Source organism: Nerophis lumbriciformis, linkage group LG21 (assembly GCF_033978685.3).
Source record: "Nerophis lumbriciformis linkage group LG21, RoL_Nlum_v2.1, whole genome shotgun sequence".
Lineage (NCBI taxonomy): Eukaryota > Metazoa > Chordata > Actinopteri > Syngnathiformes > Syngnathidae > Nerophis > Nerophis lumbriciformis.
The window spans coordinates 10,180,777-10,205,000 of record NC_084568.2 but is presented as its reverse complement, the minus strand read 5'-3'; the positions used below and the strand labels follow the sequence as shown (position 1 = coordinate 10,205,000).

At 41.1% G+C, this 24,224-nt stretch overlaps 1 protein-coding gene across 2 annotated transcripts in view; it reads right to left on the bottom strand.

Moving 5' to 3' along the window:
- Positions 1-24,224, bottom strand: part of otud7b (OTU deubiquitinase 7B) — a 94,732-nt gene that overhangs the window by 31,166 nt on the left and 39,342 nt on the right. Inside the window, exons 2-4 of one of the 2 annotated variants that reach the window (XM_061983110.1) lie at positions 11,324-11,538; positions 5,702-5,872; positions 1,048-1,257 (exon numbers count right to left, since the gene is read on the bottom strand). In XM_061983110.1, coding sequence (XP_061839094.1) covers positions 1,048-1,257; positions 5,702-5,872; positions 11,324-11,408 — 466 coding nt within the window. In that variant the 5' untranslated portion in view covers positions 11,409-11,538. The remainder of the gene's footprint in view (positions 1-1,047; positions 1,258-5,701; positions 5,873-11,323; positions 11,539-24,224) is intronic. The other variant, XM_072915542.1, reaches the window with a different exon arrangement.

Genomic DNA, 24,224 nt, shown 5'->3' with positions numbered 1-24,224 from the left:
GCGGGTTCCGACTTCCATGGCCACCGTCCTAGGTGCTGTCTATATCAACCAGGGTGAGCCCCACCCCTTTCGTGAGCGCACTGCGCGCGGAGTGACCCCTGTTACGCGCCCCCGGCAACAGGGGTGGCGGGCAGGTAAGCTGCGCAGGCGGAGCGCGCGGAGTGACCCCTGTTACGAGCCCCCGGCCACGGGGGTGGCGGGCAGGTAAGCTGCTTACCTGCTGCGCGTGACGGTGGACGAGGCGGGGTGTCGGTGCGTTGGGCGCGGTGGTGACCCTGGACGTGCGTCGGGCCCTTCTCGTGGATCGCCTCAGCTACGGCTCCCGGTGGGGCCCTCTCGGGGGAAGGGGCCTCGGTCCCGGACCCCGGCGAGGCGTCCCTTCTCCGCTCCGTAAAAGTGTCCATCTCTTTTTTTTTTTTTCTCTTCTGTTGTGGCATATGCTGCAGGTGCCTGCTCGTTTTTCGTATGTGGGTAACAACATTTAACTATGTATATATATTTCCGAATTGGTTTAACTGCCACCCGCCTGAATCTATTTAAAATCTAATTTTTTTTTTATTTCAACCGCCCGACCCGACCCGACCCGACCCGCGGATAAAATCTAAATTTTTTTAATTTCATCCGCCCGATCCGCGGATAATCCGCGGACTCCGCGGTTGTGCCCGCAAACCGCGCATCTCTAATACTGATATATTATGTCTATATCATATTTACAATATATAACAATTACCATGTACAATATTACAGTATACGTGACAGTTGCAGCATAAAATAGAGAGTAAATCCAGCAGAAAATAGAAAATAGACATTAAAAACAAAGAGAAGTAGCTAACATAGAAGGTGTCAGGTAATAGACAGATATCTATTGCTGTATGGCGTGTGATTATACAGCTAAATCGAGTGCGGAATGAAGGAGTTCTTGAATTGAACATTGTGGGAACGAAGTTGAAGGAGCCTGTTGGAGTATGAACTCCGCTGTCCCTCAATTGTCTGGTGGAGTGAGTGGGCAGGATTGTCCATGATGCACAGGGACGGTTCAAGGCTCACCTGCGTGCTCCAGCGCCACCATCATGGACTTCTCGATCAGGTCCCTCTCGGTGACCCGGAAGTCGTCCTGGTACATGCTGAGGTCCGGCAGCTGGAAGGTGAACTCGGGCGTGTTGAGCAGCTGCTCGGCGTTGGCGGTGTGCGTGCATGCCGAGGAGGGGACGGGCGAGCTGCCGCGGGAGGCGGCCCTCGGCTGATGCTTTTCGGGAGCTGCCAAAGAAAGATGTCGATGAGAAACGCCGCAGGGTTGTCCTCGTCTAAACCCTCCGGTCCTACGCGGCACTTTGCGTTCTCCTACAAAATATGGTCGCTAAGACAACCCTCACTGATTTCCATGAAAGACGAAACTTTGACGAGCAAAGTACATGATATAGGATTTACATCCAGAAACATAAATGTTACATCCTGACAACTAGATCTCCTTGTCAATGTTTTCCCGGGATCCCCACTCTTTCCCTAAAATGGTGGAACGATACACAACAACCGGGGTGTCCAAACTACGGCCTCTTCAATTTCTCCCACAAGACGTCATGAGTTCAACAAAACCACACCGCTGAATGCTTTCAAATTAACCAGGCGGTCTCTGAATGCTACATATTTGCGGTCATCTTGTGGACAATGTGACTAATTCAGATCAGATAAAAGTGTTTTGTAGTTGTAGCACAGGTTTTACTTATATGACACAATACCAACAACCTTCCCTAGTCATGGGGCAAAAAAAACAACCTGCAACTAACATAAAGGTCAACACACATGGTCACACATAACACAACCTGCTCACTGAACATTGCGGATATTATGAAAAACGTCCAAACACCGTAAATAAATTTAAAATTACACCCATTTAAATGCATTAGCTGTCATGTCGTGTAGCACCGTGTCTTAATGTTGCCCAGAGCACAAGGCCAAAACAGACTAAACACTTTTAACCTGTTTGCATGGAATAAATGCTTTTTACAGAAAAACCTCTTCATTGACTCATAAATGTTGTTCCAATGTTGGATACTCTTGTTAAACAATGCCAACTTGGTTTACAAACATGGCGTTTTATAATCCTGTTTATTCAGCTATCAACAAATCTAATTGAATGCTTTTTAATGCAACCAATTTAATGCCCATGTCCAACTGCAGATATTTGGTAAAGTATTTGCAGCGCTTTACTTTATCCGCTTTTTGTCATGTCACTGCCCTATTCCAAAATGGAATACATTCATTTTTGTCTTCAAAATTCTACACATAATACACCGTAATGACATTGTGAAAACATTTTTGATATATTTTTGCTAAATAATTCAAAATCAAAAACTAAGATGGACATAAGTATTGACTGTCTTTGCCATGAAGCTCAAAAGTGAGATCAGGTGCTTCCTGTTTCAACTGATCCTCCTTGAGATGTTCCTACAGCTTCATTGGAGTCCACTTGTGGTAAATTCAGTTGGTTGGAAAGGCACACACCAGTCTATATATAAGGTCCCACACTTGACAGTGCACGGCAGAGCACAAACCAAGCATGAAGTCCAAAAAATTGTCTGCAGACCTCTGGGACAGGATTGTCTCCAGGCACAAATCTGGGGAAGGGTACAGAAAAATATCTGCTGCCTTGAAGGTCCCAATGAGCACAGTGGCCTCCATCATCCGTGAATGGAAGAAGTTTGGAACCACCAGGACTCTTCCTAGAGCTGGCAATTGTGGGAGAAGGACCCTAGTCAGGGAGGTGACCAAGGACTCGATGGTCCCTCTGTCAAGAGCTACAGCATTCCTCTGTGGAGAGAGGAGAACCTTCCAGAAGGACAATTCACCAATCAGGCCTGTATGGTAGAGTGGCCAGATGGAAGTCATTTCTCAGTAAAAAAAAAAATGCACCTGAAAGACTCTCAAACCATGAAAAACTACATTATCTGGTCTGATTAGACAACGATTGAAGTCTTTGGCTTGAATGGCCAGGCATCATGTTTGGAGGAAACCAGGCACCGCTCATCACCAAGCAAATACCATCCCTACAGTGAAGCATGATAGTGGCAGCATCATGCTGTGGGGATGCTTTTAAACTGTTTAAACTAGTCAGGATAGAGGGAAAGATGAATGCAGCAATGTACAGAGACATCCTGGATGAAAACCTTCCCATCCAACCTGATGGAGCTTGAGAGGTGCTGAAAGGGAATGGTTGAAACTGCCCTAAGATAGGTGTGCCAAGCTTGTGGCATTGTATTAAAAAAGACTTGAGGCTGGAATTGCTGCCAAAGGTACATCAACAAAGTATTGAGCAAAGCCTCTGAATACTTATGTACATTACTTTTAATACATTTGCAAAAACGTTTTCACATTGGCATTACGGGGTATTGTGTGTATAATTTTGATTGATTGATTCCATTTTGGGATAAAGTTGTAACATAAAATGTGGAAAAAGTGATGCGCTGTGAATACTCTGAATACAGATGCACAGTAAGTCAAAAGCATGCAATTGTCTGTTTTGATTGATTGAGACTTTTATTAGTAGATTGCACAGTACAGTACATATTCCGTACAATTGACCACTAAATGGTAACACCCGAATACGTTTTTCAACTTGTTTAAGTCGGGGTCCACGTTAATCAATTCATGGTGTATAGACAAAATTGTAAGCATTTGACAATGATAATGTTGAAAAGTTTACATTAACTGTGGCCAAATTAATTATAATGTATAATAATAATAATAATAATACTGCAAATAAGCCTTTCAAACATAATAAATGTAGTATTTTTTACCATTGCAATTGGAAGGTCAATAACTTCATTATCCTAAACAAGTAAACAAACATGAAATGGAATCTCAATCTCTGTTAGTAAAATTGCATGTAAATAAATATTGAACATCTTCAAGTGCAGTTTTTACCCAGTTGGAAAAACTGGGTCGGGTGGTTTGTTTTATTGTCTTTTTTGTTGACATAGCTATCACAACATCTGTGTTGATGGGCTCATATTGCTCATTTAGTATGAAGATGAAATATTCCCACAAGGAAACATTTGGCTTTATAATCATATTTTTTTGGTATTTAGCAGTGTTCCTCACTAACTAATCTCGTAACGAGACAATTGTATGACAATTATTGCCTCTGGACATCGTATTTAATGCTTTATAATGCCATTTAAGGCTTTAATTTTTGCAAAATCCATTTAATGACTTTTAGTGCTTCTTAAAGGCCTACTGAAACCCACTACTACCGACCACGCAGTCTGATAGTTTATATATCAATGATGAAATCTTAACATTGCAACACATGCCAATACGGCCGGGTTAGCTTACTAAAGTGCAATTTTAAGTTTTGTGCAAAATATCCTGCTGAAAACGTCTCGGTATGATGACGCCTGCGCGTGACGTCACATGATGGCCAGCTATTAAGTCGTCTGTTTTCATCGGAAAATTCCACAGTATTCTGGACATCTGTGTTGGTGAATCTTTTGCAATTTGTTCAATGAACAATGGAGACAGCAAAGAAGAAAGCTGTAGGTGGGAAGCGGTGTATTGCGGCAGGTGTTGTGCCGGATAACGCACCCCCTGACTGTTGTGCCGGATAACACAGCCGGTGTTTCATTGTTTACATTCCCGGAAGATGACAGTCAATCTTTACCATTGGCCTGTGGAGAACTGGGACAACAGAGACTCTTACCAGGAGGACTTTGAGTTGGATGCGCAGACGCGGTACCGCGAGTACGCATGCAGCTGCGGCTTCCAAACATTTGATCGCTTGCCCGTACGTGCGTGCCGCTATGTGCATGTCACGTACGTAACTTTGGGGAAATATATGTGCTGTATGAACTTTGGAGAGGTGAACGGTACTTTGGGATGTGGGATTGAGTGTGTTGTGCAGGTGTTTTGAGTTGTATTGGCGGGTTATATGGACGGGGGGTGTTTGTTATGCGGGATTAATTTGTGGCATATTAAATATAAACCTGGTTGTGTTGTGGCTAATAGAGTATATGTGTTTATTTACTGTTTTAGTCATTCCCAGCTGAATATCAGGTCCCACCCGCCTCTCACAGCATCTTCCCTATCTGAATCGCTCCCACTGCCCTCTAGTCCTTCACTCTCACTTTCCTCATCCACGAATCTTTCATCGTCGCTCAAATTAATGGGGAAATCGTCGCTTTCTCGGTCCGAATCGCTCTCGCTGCTGGTGGCCATGATTGTAAACAATGTGCGGATGTGAGGAGCTCCACAACCTGTGACGTCACGCTACTCGTCTGCTACTTCCGGTACAGGCAAGGCTTTTTTATCAGCGACCAAAAGTTGTGAACTTTATCGTCGATGTTCTCTACTAAATCCTTTCAGCAAAAATATGGCAATATCGCAAAATGTTCAAGTGTGACACATAGAATGCACCTGCTATCCCCGTTTAAATAAGAAAATCGCATTTCAGTAGGCCTTTAATGACTCGCTGTTATTGGTTGCTTTGCAGAACAAGTGGTAGAACCACAAGTACCTCACAATAAAGGTGGTCTTTGGACAGCGTATCAGTGTCACGTTGCAATAAGTTTTAGGGCTGAATGATCCAAATGTCAATAGCAAGGGCAGTACTCGTACCAGACTGACACCAGCATGACGACATCCATGTTGGTCAGCTTTAGATGCACCGCCCTGACGGTGAGACAACAAAAAACATGGATGCACTCACCAAGCACCACCTGGTCTTGGCGCTGGAGTAAAGGCCGTCCGAGTCCGGCCATCTCCTTTTCGGGAGGCAGGTACATCCTCTCCTCTGGGAGGAAGTACGGCAAGCTCCCAGCATGCACCGCTTGCAGCTGTTCAAAGTCACCGAGGGCCGCGCTCAAGTCCCACTTCTTGCCTGCACGGAGGAAAGACCCGCTCACACTTTCGGCTGCGCGCTTTGCTTTGCTTTTTCACCGGGAGCACAGAAATTGGAGCAACGTCGTGAATAACACCTTTTATGCTGTCAACAAACAAGGTACAGAACAACACACGCGTGCACTCATACATATAAACACAGTGCCACCAATGTTTACAGAACATGAGCTTGTTCCTAAACTCCAGGGAAGAGTTTGATCCAATCTGGTTTAAACTAGTATACATTACCATCGGCAACACTAGTGCTAACGCTAATGCTAACTAGGGCTGCACGATTAATCGAGGTTTCAAAATTGTTAAACCTCACAATTATTCGCTTCAAACAGGGAGAAAGCGGTCTTACTCTGTGCATCGCGTTTATTTAACAGTAGGATTAACTGAACACTAGGGGTGTAACGGTGTTTTGTATTGAACCGTTTCGGTACGGGGGTTTCAGTTCGGTACGGGGGTGTACCGAACGAGTTTCTAAGCTAAAGTCTTAACAAGCTGCTTTGCTTCTTCTGCCTCTGTCTCAGCACCCAGCATTGTCCCACCCACACAACCATCTGATTGGTTACACACAAAGCGGTAACAGCCAATCAGCAGTGCATATTCAGAGCAGTAACAGCCAATCAGCAGTGCGTATTCAGAGCGGTAACAGCCAATCAGCAGTGCGTATTCAGAGCGCATGTAGTCAGCGCTTCAGCGTCGAGCAGATAGGTGTTTAGCAGGTGAGCATCAGACAGCGTACTCTCCCCAAATTAAAATAAACACCTCCCAGTCAACTACTAGAAACATCACTATGAGCCCGTTGACCTTCTAGAAACTTAAACTGCAGCTCAGCTCGCTCGCAGTCCTGGCTTGAGGTGAAGGCTAATTAGCTTTAAGCGTAATGTTAGCTCATTTTGCGGTGTGTGTGTGCGTGCGTGTGTGTGTGTAGTCTCTCCTATTGCTATTGTACTATTTTTTTCAGCTATAGTTACATTAATCATTAGTAATGCAGCAGCCTAGTTTTGAATGGCAGGGTCCCTGCTATTACATGTTGATAAAAATAGAACATTTACATAATAAAAATCAACCACAGGCTTCCCAAATGCTGTAATAAATTAAGCATGATGAGTTGACTTGAAACTGTTTTAATGTTGCACTTTTTATATGTAGAAGAAAAGTTTTGTCATTTTATTTAATCTGAGCAACTTGAGGCAGTTTAATGTTGATTAACATGGGCAGAATTATTATAGTGTTCCCAATGTTAAAAGGATAAAGCCATTGTTTACACATTTGGTAAATAAATAGCCAAAAAATTTTTATTTTGTTGTTTTCTTACTGTACCGAGAATGAACCGAACCGTGACCTCTGAACCGAGGTACGTAGCGAACCGACATTTTTGTGTACCGCTACACCCCTACTGAACACAGTGAGCCCGCTTTTCACTCATTCACAATCTTTAGTCTCGATGGGCGGAGAGAGATTTAGTGAGACCGCACACACAGGAAGCACGGTTCCTCGCCAGTGAGAAGTTCCGCAAAGTAACAAACATTAGGAGGAAAAAAGACATGATTATAAATCCAAAAGTCATGTTGTGGTAATGCTGCAGCTTCAAAATAGATGGGCAATATGAGCCCATCAACACGGACGAAGGCGGAAAAATTACCAAATCATGGGATGGCAACAAACAGTACTCTTTAAAAGGGGAACTGTATTTATTTTGGGAATTTTGCCTATCATTCACAATCATCACGTAAGACAAGAACACATTTGTGTTCCTTTTTTAATGTATTCTAAATATTAAATAAATGCAATCAAAAGCCAGCTTACAAGGGAGTCGCTCTATTCTGCCTATAAAGCACTTAAAAAAAACATCCGAACAAGTATATATGTAATGTAGTAACATTTATAACAACATTTAATGTTGACGTATTTTGATCATTTCAAGGTTACGCGGCGCATTAATCTCAAAGACTTTCACTTTTTATTTCAACAACATGACTGATTATTACCCACAGCAGACTTCATAAGAGCCAACAAACATTACAAAACATTACTTACTGTACAACGTCTGCTGTCATTAGGATGCACGACTGCTAGGACGTTCATACATTCCCATTTAGGTGAAGAACGACTTGTGAAGAAAAGGCAGGTGGCAGCGTCTTTACGTGTCGTTCTCGCCATATCCGGGTCTAAATTGGCTGTCATAGTGTACCAATTCGTCAGAATACGTCCTCAGCCTTCTACTATCCAAGTGCGAGGCATGATTTATAATCTAGGACAGTGGTCACCAACCTTTTAGAGCCAAAGATCCCTGGTCTCATCCAAAAAAAACTAAGCAAGATCTAACCCTGCGTCAACTATGTATATATATATATATATATATATATATATATATATATATATATATATATATATATATATATATATAATGTATACAGTATATATATATATATATATATATATATATATATATATATATATATATATATATATACATACATACATACATACATACATACATACATACATACATACATACATACATACATACATACATTACATACATACATACATACATACATACATATATATATATATATATATATATACTGTATACCGTATTTTTCAGACTATAAGTCGCAGTTTTTTCCATAGTTTGGCCGGGGGTGCGATTTATACTCAGGAGCGACTTATGTGTGAAATTATTAACACATTACCATAAAATATAATATTATTTAGCTCATTCACGTAAGAGACTAGACGTATAAGATTTTGTCGGATTTAGCGATTAGGAGTGACAGATTGTTATGTATATATATATGTTATAGTTATTTGAATGACTCTTACCATAATATGTGACGTTAACATACCAGGCACGTTCTCAGCTGGTTATTTATGCCTCATATAACGTACACTTATTCAGCCTGTTGTTCACTATTCTTCATTTATTTTAAATTGCCTTTCAAATGTCTATTCTTGGTGTTGGGTTTTATCAAATACATTTCCCCAAAAAATGCGACTTATATATGTTTTTTTCCTTCTTTATTATGCATTTCCGGCCGGTGCGACTTATACTCCGAAAAATACGGTATTTAAACATCATATTTTAACATGCTTTATTTTGTTTGTTTGTTTCTTAAAGGCACCGCTTCCTGCCACAGTTTACTGCACTCGTGCAGTTTCGCGTGCCAAATTGAAGACGCCGTCGGGCCGCACTTTGCCCACGGGCAGTAGTTTGGACACCCGTGATGTGAACAAAAGCTGTGAGTCTGCCTGCATAAAGCCAAATATTTTTGCGTGTTGTTCTGATGTGCGGCACCTTGATACAAGAATATGACGATTGACAGTCTAAAAATAACATGTCTTTCTTTACTCCCTATTCCCACACTTGTATGCATTTATACAGGTAAAAGCCAGTAAATTAGAATATTTTGAAAAACTTGATTTATTTCAGTAATTGCATTCAAAAGGTGTAACTTGTACATTATATGTATTCATTGCACACAGACTGATGCATTCAAATGTTTATTTCATTTAATTTTGATGATTTGAAGTGGCAACAAATGAAAATCCAAAATTCCGTGTGTCACAAAATTAGAATATTGTGTAAGGCTAATACAAAAAAGGGATTTTTAGAAATGTTGGCCAACTGAAAAGTATGAAAATGAAAAATATGAGCATGCACAATACTCAATACTTGGTTGGAGCTCCTTTTGCCTCAATTACTGCGTTAATGCGGCGTGGCATGGAGTCGATGAGTTTCTGGCACTGCTCAGGTGTTATGAGAGCCCAGGTTGCTCTGATAGTGGCCTTCAACTCTTCTGCGTTTTTGGATCTGGCATTCTGCATCTTCCTTTTCACAATACCCCACAGATTTTCTATGGGGCTAAGGTCAGGGGAGTTGGCGGGCCAATTTAGAACAGAAATACCATGGTCCGTAAACCAGGCACGGGTAGATTTTGCGCTGTGTGCAGGCGCCAAGTCCTGTTGGAACTTGAAATCTCCATCTCCATAGAGCAGGTCAGCAGCAGGAAGCATGAAGTGCTCTAAAACTTGCTGGTAGACGGCTGCGTTGACCCTGGATCTCAGGAAACAGAGTGGACCGACACCAGCAGATGACATGGCACCCCAAACCATCACTGATGGTGGAAACTTTACACTAGACTTCAGGCAACGTGGATCCTGTGCCTCTCCTGTCTTCCTCCAGACTCTGGGACCTCGATTTCCAAAGGAAATACAAAATTTGCTTTCGTCAGAAAACATGACTTTGGACCACTCAGCAGCAGTCCAGCTGGTGTCGGTCCACTCTGTTTCCTGAGATCCAGGGTCAACGCAGCCGTCTACCAGCAAGTTTTAGAGCACTTCATGCTTCCTGCTGCTGACCTGCTCTATGGAGATGGAGATTTCAAGTTCCAACAGGACTTGGCGCCTGCACACAGCGCAAAATCTACCCGTGCCTGGTTTACGGACCATGGTATTTCTGTTCTAAATTGGCCCGCCAACTCCCCTGACCTTAGCCCCATAGAAAATCTGTGGGGTATTGTGAAAAGGAAGATGCAGAATGCCAGACCCAAAAATGCAGAAGAGTTGAAGGCCACTATCAGAGCAACCTGGGCTCTCATAACACCTGAGCAGTGCCAGAAACTCATCGACTCCATGCCACACCGCATTAACGCAGTAATTGAGGCAAAAGGAGCTCCAACCAAGTATTGAGTATTGTACATGCTCATATTTTTCATTTTCATACTTTTCAGTTGGCCAACATTTCTAAAAATCCCTTTTTTGTATTAGCCTTAAGTAATATTCTAATTTTGTGACACACGGAATTTTGGATTTTCATTTGTTGCCACTTCAAATCATCAAAATTAAATGAAATAAACATTTGAATGCATCAGTCTGTGTGCAATGAATAAATATAATGTACAAGTTACACCTTTTGAATGCAATTACTGAAATAAATCAAGTTTTTCAAAATATTCTAATTTACTGGCTTTTACCTGTATGTATAAATTATAAAAATCACAAAACCAATCACAATCGCGGTTTTAGAAAGAAAAATGGCAATTAGGTTTTTCCACAGAATCGTGCAGCCCTAATGCTGTTGCCTTCTGGCAGTTATCTCACATTTTCTCTCGCCAATTTCCTCTCCCGCCACAACTTCCACTTTGAAAAGTTTTTCACCAGACACTACGTCAGTCCACTTCGCCGCAGCGCTCCAGTACCCAACTGATAGCCACTAGCTATTGGTGCAGCTTGTGCAGCTGAGGCTTCTCACACCTGACCACGAGAGTTCGGTGCACGTGCAAAAATATTACACTGCTTTATGGATTTCTTTCAGGAGCAAAATTCAAATGAAAGGGTTGAGATCCATATACATTTTTTCTACTGGCATAATCTATTTGTCGGCTCCGCCCTTACATTAGGTACACCTGTACAAACGAAACCCACACGTGTGACGCACCTTCTAGCAGGTCTCTGGCCAATCCTGGTTCTGCTCCCGTGTTCTTGACAAAGTGGCTCAGGACTGTGTCCATATCCACGGTCATGCGATCATGAATTCGCACGTGGGCGCTCCGCCTCCAGTGGGAGAAAAAAAAAAATTAAATAGTGGGAGGGGGCGGAGGAGTCTCGTGGGGGACGGCGCGGCAAGCGACGGGAGGTTCGCTACAGGCGCACCTGGAATGACAACAAAAACACAATTAGTTTGTTTGGAAATGGACATAAAAGCCAAAGAAAAAGTCAAAGAAAAAGACAACAATAAGACAAATTCATGGCGGTGCTGAACACAAACTTTCAATCAATCAATATCCTTAATTGAACCAGGTTAACTTCATTGAGAGTAAAATCGCTTTTCCAAGAGTGACCTGACCAAGAGGGCAGCAAAACAAAAAGTACAGAAATACATGTAAACAACAAAAACAGCCGCAGTATATATGTTAATATATATAAATGTATTATTTACATATCCAAAGACATGCACCTGGGGATAAGTTGATTGGCAACACTAAATTGGCCCTAGTGTGTGGATGTGAGTGTGAATGTTGTCTATCTGTGTTGGCCCTGCGATGAGGTGGCGACTTGTCCAGGGTGTACCCCACCTTCCGCCCGATTGTAGCTGAGATAGGCTCCAGCGCCCCCCGCGACCCCAAAGGGAATAAGCGGTAGAAAATGGATGGATGGATATATTAACAACAAAAGAGGAGAAATATAACCTTAGAGGAAAATCTCATTTAAAACATCTGTATGCTCGTACAACACTTAAAACCTTTAGTATATCCATCCATCCATCCACATACCTGCCAACTTTTGAAATCAGAAAAACCTAGTAGCCAGGGTCCAGGGGCCGCAGGCCCCGATAGGTCCAGGACTAAGTCCTGGTGGGGGGTTCAGGTTCGCCCCCCGACGCAAAATGATTATTAGCATTCAGACAGGTTAAAATGTTGCTAAAACCATCACTTTTCTATCAGTCACAGTGACTTTTCAACACAAAAATATTACAGCAAAAATCATATGGGTTGATTGACATGTTTATTCTGTAAGCTAACTTCAATAGTTTGAAATTATTTTGACAGTTAATGCCAGTTATCCTGTCAACCTTTCACAAGACTTCAATTTGTTAATTGAAAGTATAAACAGTATCAACACTTTTTACAGTAAACAAATGGTAAAACAGTACTAAACAATTCCATTTAAAAAAAATTTGGTGTCATTATTAACTTTCTGTCCAAGCTTGTATAATCTACTGCCTTGTTCAATTGTAAAAAATATTCTGTGCCTAAAATTCACATTTCTATCACAATTATCATACTGTAAACATGGTAAGCTAACTTCATTAAAATTAATAGTCCTGTCAATAGCATGGAATTACAATTCAAATGTAGTTTTTTTGTAAGCCTTTCAAAAGAATTCAAAATATGAAAAATTAATGAAAATTAATTTAAGCCATCAGACACTTGAAAAGTGGCACATCACATCTCCAATGTAATCATTTGAACTTTTCAACAGAAATAGCACTGCAAAAATATTAAGGACATACTTCTGTATTTTGGTAGTTATGCTGTCAACATTTAACAAGATTTCTTCAACTTGGACTTGAAAGCATAAATAGTATAAACACTTTTAACAGTATAACAGTACTAAACAATTCCAATAGATAACATTGGTGTCATTACCTTTTTGTGGCTAAAATCCAAATAAAACTTTGGCATTTATCACATCCAAAGAATCTGTTTGGGCGACGAAAAACGTTGAAAGTTTTCCACTTGTATCGCTAGCAACGGCATTAGACTTGTGTTTTTTTGTCCCAACGTGGTCTTTTACATCGCTAATTCCTCCGTGTCCGATCGAAAAATCTTGTCTGCACAAGGTGCAATTCGCGTAGTTTTCACCCTTTTTGGAACGGATAATTATTCCCGGATAGGCTTTTGAATATTCTTCACGGAATGACTGCAGTTTTCTTTTCGGTTTAAGACTCGTTTGCGATTTTTCTCCGGCTGATTCCATGATCGTTCGCTCATTTGGAAACAATGGCAACAGGTGCCTCGTGCTTGGCAGCGGTGCTATAAATAGCCTCGCGCATGGCATTCGGAATGGCTCAATAGGAAGTTACGGGAAGCAGTGTCGATTGTCATTGTTGTTACGCGATTTCGTGAATAAAACTTTAAAAAAAAATATTTTTTTTTAATTAATGAAAAACCGTATTTTTTATCACTGCAACCGTAACCCGGAATAGGTTGATGAAAACCGTACTAATTACGGGAAAACCGGAGTAGTTGGCAGGTATGCATCCATTTTCTACCGCTTATTCTATCTCAGCTACAATCGGGCGGAAGGCGGGGTACACCCTGGACAAGTCGCCACCTCATCGCAGGGCCAACACAGATAGACAGACAACATTCACACTCACATTCACACACTAGGGCCAATTTTAGTGTTGCCAATCAACCTATCCCCAGGTGCATGTCTTTGGAGGTGGGAGGAAGCCGGAGTACCCGGAGGGAACCCACGCAGTCACGGGGAGAACATGCAAACTCCACACAGAAAGATACCGAGGCCGGGATTGAACTCACGACTACTCAGGACCTTCGTAATGTGAGGCAGACGCACTAACCCCTCTTCCACCGTGCTGCCTTTAGTATATCAGTATGTGGGAATAAATTATGGAACAGATTAACCAAAGAAATGAAACAAAGCACCAATATGATTCAGTTTAAGAGACTGTTCAAACTACAAGTGTTCACAAAGTACACAGAACCAGAATTATGATGGACATCTTGAACCCTTTTCCCCCCCCCCTTTTTTTTTTATTGTGATTATTTATGTATTTTATATTTGTATGTTTACTATGGTATATTATTTATTTGTTCACTGTTCTATGACAGAGATCAAGGAACTTGGATAAAATTGCTACGGTATGTAAAAGGGTAGGATTAAATAAGCTCTGCTTCTTCCTACTCCTTTTCGGACGTGCTGTAATGAAACAACCGGAACTGTGCTGCATTACATTGTATCGTATGCATGTTTGAAATAAACTGAAACTGAACTGAACTGAACATAAAACATGTGATAGGTCAAAACAATGTATGCAATGTTTCAGTAAAAACAACTAACAATGCCTAATAGGAACAGTTTCTCAATCCTTTAAAATGGCCTGAAATTCCCCCAAAGTGATCAGCTCAGGCAACCTCAGATCCTTCTGTAAGTTATTCCATAACCAATAATCTTTTTTTTTTTTTTTTTTTTTTTTGTCCTGTCCAGCTTCTCAGGCAAATCATATAGTTGATGTAGATGCCCATGTCGGCTGTTCAGATTTACTTTACAAAAGAGAAGTGTAGGATACTTCTCTTGTTGCCTTATTTGTATTTGACTTTATTAAGCAGGAGGCGATAGAAAGAAATTGTGGGGACAAGAGGGGGATTAGACAGAGAGACAAAAACAACAACAGCAAACAACAACAACAATAGAGCAACATCAGCAAATACGACATGTACAAATATGATGGTAAAAGTAATAGCAAATAAGCAGTTAGCGAAAAATAAAAAATAATACAGAAATGACAATGAGCATTATTACACTACAAATGGAGCAATTCAAATACCAATAGAAATAGCGCTATTGATAATGAACAATACCAATACTTTACCTTTATTATCAACAATACAGTTGTTCAAATGCAACAATAAATATACGTAATGATAACTTGAGATACGAAAGAATGCAGAAAAATGGAGGGGGAGAAAGAGAACCTACATTAACTTTGTAGATTGTTATAGTAACAATAGGTTAAGCTTTGTCCGTGTGCCATGTGTTATACCCAGTTTACCCGAGGGCAACAACGTTAATATATGTTTGATGAAACGTGATTATGTGCATGAGTGTAAGTATGCATATGTACTTGTATATGTACAGAATGTGTATATGTGTTTGTACAGTGAATGTATATGTACAGAATGTAATAATCTTTTTTTTAACAGGAATTTAGGGTCAAAAATGACATTTCAAGCATCTGTATGCCAATTATGGCAGCATAATTAATTGTTAAAGATCGCGATCTTGATTCACACACATACAAGTACGTGATGTCATTTTTCAACATGGACGATTCTTGACATGCTGGTTGTTAAAGGGGAACTGCTGTTTTTTGGAATTTTGCCCATCACTCACAATCCTTATGAGAGACAAGAACGGTTCTTTATTTTTTTTGCATTCTAATTTGTAATAATCGGCTCCTTCTAGGTGGCTGGCAATGGGAGTCATCCATTCTATTGCGCCCATAAAGTCCCCTAAAAACATTTAAAAAGCACCAACAATACTCCTTTTACATGTCGTGACCTGAATATGAACAAGTATTAGCAATATTGCTATTATAAGCGCTAACACAGACAAACTACTTTTAGTGAGGCTGCTATATTGACATATTGAGCCGCTGCATCGCCTCCGAGTTGGTGAAAGTTAATTCTAGATTATAAATCATGCCTCTCACCTGGATAGTAGACGGTTGTGGACATAAACTTACAAGTTGGTCAACTTTGACATCCAACTTAGACCCGGAGATGGCCAGAAAGACACGAAAAGACGCTCGTTTTTTTGTTTTTAACCCTTTGCAAGGATTATGTTTAATTCTTCACGTAAACGGGAAGATATAAACATCCCCTCAGTCTTTATCCCAGTGAGAGCAGACATTGTGCAGTATAATTTGTCCTAAAGTAGTCTTTGTTGTCTCTCATCAAGTCTGCCATGATTAGTAGTAGTGTTGTTGTTGAAGGGAAAAGTGAACGTTGTGATGGGTCTATGAAATTAATGATTGAAATTATCAAAATATGTAAATATCACATGTTATTATGAATGTTACTACATTACATATATACTTACAGCATGTATATAAAACCTTAATGGAGTTTTTTGGTTGTTTTAGTGCATTTTATAGGCAGAATTGAGCAACTCCAATTACCCCTTTGTTAGTGTCAGGTTTGTCCCTGACAGTTTGGTTATGTTTTAGTTTTTCCTCTGTGTTTGTCTTTATTTCCTGTCAGCGCTTTTATTTTGGGTGTTTTCCTGCACCAATCCTGCCTTCTCTGCATCTTAAGGTTCGTCACCAAAACACCGTGACAGAATACTCCAGCCTAACACGAACCCCGCGGAGATTTCGATGGCAGAGAGGCTTAACAATGCTTTAACATTGATGGCCGAATCGAGGAAATGCTTTGCCTCTTTTTGTAATCCCTCCCACCCATCTCTGTCACGGTGTGTTGGTGACGAACCCCAAGATATAAAGAAGGCAGGATTGGTGCAGGAAAACACCCAAAATAAAAGCGCTGACAGGAAATAAAGACAAACAGAGGAAAAACTAAAACATAACCAAACTGTTAGGGACAAACCTGACAGTTAGCTGACTTTTGCTAACGTTTATTTAAGATTTAGAATGCATAACAAAGAAAAACATGTGTTCTTGTCTTTGTTAATTAATGATAGGCAAAATTCCCTAAAAAAGTACAGTTCCCCTTTATAGACCAACAGCACATTTTTGGCCTTCACAATAAAAGCACTGCACGCTAAATCCCGTCTGACAAAATAAGGGTCTCAGTCAAACAGCAAAGCATGTTTTTTGCACATTTGCCGAGTTCTGTAATTATCTTGATTTTGAGTGATAATTGATATGTTGCGCGTTGTATTTTATTTTGTTAAATGTGGTCCTGAACATTTTTTATTTACATATTTCAAGTACAGGTCAGTTCAACTTTCCGGTCACAAAGTCATGAAGATAAAATACATTGTTTTTAAACAAAATTGATACCGAGTTGGTACTGTATAATGCATATGTTCCTTGACTGCACTTAAATGTAGAATATATGTAGAATATATTTATATTATTCATATATTATATATATATAATATATTATATTATTTATTCTTATTATTGTGAGCGAACTGTGGTGCTGAATTTCCCCCAGGGATCAATAAAGTACTTTCTATTCTATTCTATTGGTATAAGTAAAAATGTAAACGATACCGTCCCGAGTGGTAACGGTGAGTGTCACCCACTGGAACATGTGACAAAAAATGTTTTCAATTTTTTAATAATTTTGGAATCAAGTCAGACAATAAACAGTCTGAAGTGCATTTATAGTTTGTGTCACTGTTTTTGCCTCTCAAGGCAACACTGCAAATCCTCACCCGACACCACAAAGAACAAGGCAAAAGAAAAAACTAAGACAACCATGTGCTATGCAACACGACACCTACCTAGAAATCGATGCCAGAGAATTGTGATCTCAATTCTTTTTATGCCAGAATGTTGCTGACACAGCACTATAATAAACGTTCAGCATATCAATATGTGGAGTAAAAAATGAGGAGGAGGGAAGTTGAAGGAACAGAAAAGGGTATGTTTGAACAAAGTACAGGAACTGAAGGAGGCTTAGGGCCGCGATATGACCACATTGGAAATCAATTCTCCAATTGCCCTCTGGGAACAAAAAAAGTGCGCGGCAGCAAATGACGAATAGGGACTGGAAGGCGGGATCAATGCGCACACATTACCATGACTGAGAGAGCGACAATCAATGCACAGCTCGGAAAGGGGACGTATTTATGGAGACAAGGCTGCTCCATCCTGCGAGAAAATGGCAATCACAATTTCCTTGCTTAGATTTGAGATCAGGATTGTCCGGGATCAGTTTTTCTTTCTTTCTTTTCACTCACTCACTCCTCAAACACACACACACACACACACACACACACACACACACACACACACACACACACACACACACACACACACACACACACACACACACACACACACACACACACACACACACACACACACACACACACACACACACACACATCTCAGGACCAGGTGTTTATGTTTTAAAGAAACCTCAAATGGTGGTCCATGAATTGATTAACGTGGACCCCGACTTAAACAAGTTAAAAAACGTATTCGGGTGTTACCATTTAGTGGCATGGAATATGTACTGTACTGCGCAATCTACTAATAAAAGTCTCAACCAATCAATCAATCAATCAAAAGTCCTTCATGGGAGATCCCGGAAGGAAAATTGGGAACTTTCTAAATAAAAATGACTAATAAGTTTGAAAATAATCCATCATGTCAAAAAGATGGCTCCCTCACTCGATTGTACATTCACGCACTATTTTGTTTTTAAAAAGAAGAAAGAAAAAAAAAAAAGAAAAAATTCTTTTTTTGTCCTGTCCAGGTGTTTACGTTTTAAATTAACGTCTAATGGTGGTCCTTCATGGGAGGTCCCGGAAGGAAAATTGGGAACTTTCTAAATAAAAATGACTAATAAGTTTGAAAATAATCCATCATGTCAAAAAGATGGCTCCCTCACTCGATTGTACATTCACGCACTATTTTGTTTTTAAAAAGAAGAAAGAAAAAAAAAAGAAAAAAAATCTTTTTTTGTCCTGTCCAGGTGTTTACGTTTTAAATTAACGTCTAATGGTGGTCCTTCATGGGAGGTCCCGGAAGGAAAATTGGGAACTTTCTAAATAAAAATGACTAAAAAGTTTGAAAAGAATCCACCATGTCAAAAAGATGGCTCGCTCACTCGATTGTACATTCATGCACTTTAAAAAAAAAAAAAAAAAATTTTAAAGAAGAAAAAAACATGTTCTTTTTTTGTCCTGTCCAGCCACTCAGGCAAATTGTATTGTTGATGTAGATATCTATATCTGCTGTACACATTTACTTTAGGAAAGAAAAGTGTTGGATGCTTCTCTTGTTATTTTTGTATTTGACTTTATTAAATGTTTGAGTAGAATTTTATTCAACAAAACCAGTTTTCTTTTAAGATTTGCGTCAGCCTGCTACACAGTCATTTTGATAGTAGGCTAATACAGCTAATATAGACACTTACATCATGTGTTGCCTTCATTATAACACTTATATAAGGCGTTTAATTTTTTGCAGTTCCAGACGGATTAGTTTTTTGTATTTTTGGTCCAATATGGCCTCTTTCAACATTTTGGGTTGCCGACCCCTGGGTTAAAGATACTGTGCAGCTGCGCTCACGCAACAATCAACACACCTGACGCTGACGAGAGCTCCCCTGCCTTCTTAAGCCAGCGTGTCCTGCGTTCCAGTGCCAGAACGTAGCTACTTGTCCCAGTACAGTAAGCCTTACACGTCTCTAGCTTCCTTGCCTATGTGCTTCCCCTCCTTTGTGCTCATCGTGTCTTGTCCTGTGTCGTCATCCAGCAGCCCCTTCGTCGTTCCCTGGTTTCGAGCTGTGTGTCTTGTCTTCCCGGATCCCCTTGGACTTCCTGCTGCCTTCCCGGATCTCGACCTCATGCCTGCCCCCGGACGACGCCGCCGCGCTCCATCCCCTGACCACTTGCCTACCTTCCGAGCCTGTCTTGCCCTTTCTGGACTCCCGCATCGATCTCAACACGCACCTTCAACACCACCCGGTAACACTCTACATATAATCGCTTTACATAGTCACACTATATATATTTTGATTAATCACACACATCATTCTTGTACATTAATAAACACGCTGCAAGCTAAACGAAGTCCCTGCCTCTGTGCCGTCTCCTTCTCCACTGTACCGTGACAATTACATCCCTAACCCTACATTTAAAGGCCTACTGAAATACGATTTTGTTATTTAAACGGGGATAGCAGGTCCATTCTATGTGTCATACTTGATCATTTCGCGATATTGCCATATTTTTGCTGAAAGGATTTAGTAGAGAACATCGACAATAAAGTTCGCAACTTTTGGTCGCTGATAAAAAAAACCTTGCCTGTACCGGAAGTAGCAGACGGGTAGCGTGACGTCACAGGTTGTGGAGCTCCTCACATCTGCACATTGTTTACAATCATGGCCACCAGCAGCGAGAGCGATTCGGACCGAGAAAGCGACGATTTCCCCATTAATTTGAGCGAGGATGAAAGATTCGTGGATGAGGAAAGTGAGAGTGAAGGACTAGAGGGCAGTGGGAGCGATTCAGATAGGGAAGATGCTGTGAGAGGCGGGTGGGACCTGATATTCAGCTCGGAATGACTAAAACAGTAAATAAACACAAGACATATATATACTCTATTAGCCACAACACAACCAGGCTTATATTTAATATGCCACAAATTGATCCCGCATAACAAACACCTCCCCCCTCCCGTCCATATAACCCGCCAATACAACTCAAACACCTGCACAACACACTCAATCCCACAGCCCAAAGTACCGTTCACCTCCCCAAAGTTCATACAGCACATATATTTCCCCAAAGTCCCCAAAGTTACGTACGTGACATGCACATAGCGGCACGCACGTACGGGCAAGCGATCAAATATTTGGAAGCCGCAGCTGCATGCGTACTCACGGTACCGTGTTTGCGCATCCAACTCAAAGTCCTCCTGGTAAGAGTCTCTGTTGTCCCAGTTCTCCACAGGCCGATGGTAAAGCTTGACTGTCATCTTCCGGGAATGTAAACGATGAAACACCGGCTGTGTTTGTGTTGCTGCAGTCGGCCGCAATACACCGCTTCCCACCTACAGCTTTCTTCTTTGCTGTCTCCATTGTTCATTGAACAAATTGCAAAAGATTCACCAACACAGATGTCCAGAATACTGTGGAATTTTGCGATGAAAACAGACGACTTAATAGCTGGCCGCCATGCTGTCCCAAAATGTCCTCTATAATCCGTGACGTCACGCGCTGACGTCATCATACCGAGACGTTTTCAGCAGGATATTTCGCGCAAAATTTAAAATTGCACTTTAGTAAGCTAAACATGTGTTGCAATGTTAAGATTTCATCATTGATGTATAAACTATCAGACTGCGTGGTCGGTAGTAGTGGGTTTCAGTAGGCCTTTAAATCTCCATTTAAAAGTAAGACTTATAAATAAGGTATCTGTATCAACCTTCAGAAGCAGGAAGCGATTGGCTTCCTATTATAATTTGCATGTACAAATTTCCAAGGATGCTTGAGTTAGAAAATGTGTCAGCTTAGGACTTTTTTTGGGCCTCTGCCAACAGTCATCTATTCCCATCCGTCTTGCGGCTCATGTGGCGCTCCCACCTCGCCTCTGACTCAGTGACCCTGCTTCGCCTGAGTCACCCGTTGACCTCGGTTGCGTCCCGCCATCACGCTGCCTCCCCGCCCAAAGCTGGTGTTGGGAGGACCGACGTACTCGAGGGCGAAAGGGGACTTGGCGGACTCGTTCTAGAGCAGGGATGTCCAAAGCGAGGACCGCGGGCCTCATTTCGTTTGGCCCGCCAAAGAGTAACTAGCAAGTGTAGCGCATATTCATGCTGACCTTTTTCAAGCTGCACATCTATGGTATGTCCACAAGACTGAACTGTAAAGGAGTTGGAAGATTTGACTGCACTAACCTGGCGGCTCAGTCGCCTGAAATGTACTTTAAAATCATCAGTGGTAACATTTTCCATTTACAGTAATGCACTGTAAAAAAGTGACCACCTTATACACAGGTGTGTGAAAAACAGAATGTACTATTAAAATGTGACCACCTTATACACAATTGTGTGAAAAACAGAATGTACTATTACAAGGTGACCACATTTTACACAGGTGTGTGAAAAACAAGATGTACTATGACAAATAGAGATGTCCGATAATGGCTTTTTTGCCGATATCCCGACATTGTCCAACTCTTAATTACCGATTCCGATATCAACCGATACCGATATATACAGTCGTGGGATTAACACATTATTATGCCTAATTTTGTTGTGATGCCACCGCCGGATGCATTAAACAACGTAACAAGGTTTTCCAAAATAAACCGACTCAAGTTATGGGGAAAAAAATGCCAACATGGCACTGCCATATTTATTATTGAAGTCACAAAGTGCATTCTTTTTTTTAACATGCCTCAAAACAGCAGCTTGGAATTTGGGACATGCTCTCCCTGAGAGAGCATGAGGAGGTTGAGGTGGGCGTGGTTGGGGGGGAGGGGGTGTATATTGTAGCGTCCCAGAAGAGTTAGTGCTGCAAGGGGTTCTGGGTATTTGTTTTGTTGTGTTACGGTGCGGATGTGTTTGTCATTCTTGTTTGGTGTGGGTTCACAGTGTGGCGCATATTTGTAACAGTGTTAAAGTTGTTTATACGGCCACCCTCAGTGTGACCTGTATGGCTGTTGACCAAGTATGCCTCGCATTCACTTGTGTGTGTGAAAAGCCGTAGATATTATGTGACTGGGCCGGTACGCAAAGGCGGTGCCTTTAAGGTTTATTGGCGCTCTGTACTTCTCCCTACGTCCGTGTACACGGCGGCGTTTTAAGAAGTCATGAATTGTACTTTTTGAAACCGATACCGATAATTTTGAAACCGATACCGATAACTTCCGATATTACATTTTAAAGCATTTATCGGCCGATTTTATCGGCAGTCCGATATTATCGGACATCTGTAATGACAAAGTGACCATATTGTATACAAGTGTGTGAAAAACAGGATGTACTATGACAAAGTGACTGATACACAATACACAGGTGTTTGTTAAAAAAAGCCAAACAATTCCCAAATGACTCCTACGTGATTAGCTGATGGTGTTTTTCACACATTTCATGACTACTCGTCATCTAAAAGGTCGAGTGACAAGCACAGAAGGTGCTAATGCTAATGCTAGCCAGCTGTTGTTGACACGACCACTGCTGCCAGGGATTGTAGCATCTTAAACATCATCATTGCTTCGTTAAAGATGAATTAACAGCTATAGTTGTTAAAAATATTAATAACTGATGCATCCTTGAGTGCTTTATTTTTTTACTTTAAATCATGTCAACCCAAAGCACGTACAGCTATATTGTTATCTTACACCATTTTATGCTTTGACTTGAAACACGAGACAACATTTTTAATGCTGTACTGGAATAATTAATGTAGGATTTTTGCATCTAATTCAAGGGTCAGAGATTTAGTAGACATTTTTAACTCTTATTCTATAAGATACATTGCATCCGGAAAGTATTCACAGCGCTTGACTTTTACCACATTTTCTTATATTACAGCCTTATTCCAAAATTGAATCAATTTTTTTGATCCTCAAAATTCTCCAGACAATCCCCCATAATGACAATGTGAAAAGTTTGTTATTTTTTTTAATTTTGCACATTTATTAAATAAATAAATGATAAATGGGTTGTACTTGTATAGCGCTTTTCTACCTTCAAGGTACTCAAAGCGCTTTGACACTACTTCCACATTTACCCATTCACACACACATTCACACACTGATGGAGGGAGCTGCCATGCAAGGCGCTAACCAGCAGCCATCAGGAGCAAGGGTGAAGTGTCTTGCTCAGGACACAACGGACATGACGAGGTTGGTACTAGGTGGGGATTGAACCAGGGACCCTTAGGTTGCGCACGGCCACTCTCCCACTGCGCCACGCCGTCCCTATTAAAAATAACTCTTTGGCATCATGTTTGGAGAAAACCAGGCACCGCTCATCACCAGGCCAATACCCATACTTGCCAACCTTGAGACCTCCGAACTCGGGAGATGGGTTCTTAGGGGTGTATATTGTAGCGTCCCGGAAGAGTTAGTGCTGCGAGGGGTTTCTGGGTATTTGTTCTGTTGTCTTTATGTTGTGTTACGGTGCGGATGTTCTCCCGAAATGTGTTTGTCATTCTTGTTTGGTGTGGGTTCACAGTGTGGCGCATATTTGTAACAGTGTTAAAGTTGTTTATACCGCCACGCTCAGTGTGACCTGTATGGCTATTGATCAAGTATGGCTTGTATTCACTCGTGTGTGTGTTAAAGCCGCGTATATAATAATAATAATAATAACTGGGATTTATATAGCGCTTTTCTAAGTACCCAAAGTCGCTTTACATGTAGAACCCATCATTCATTCA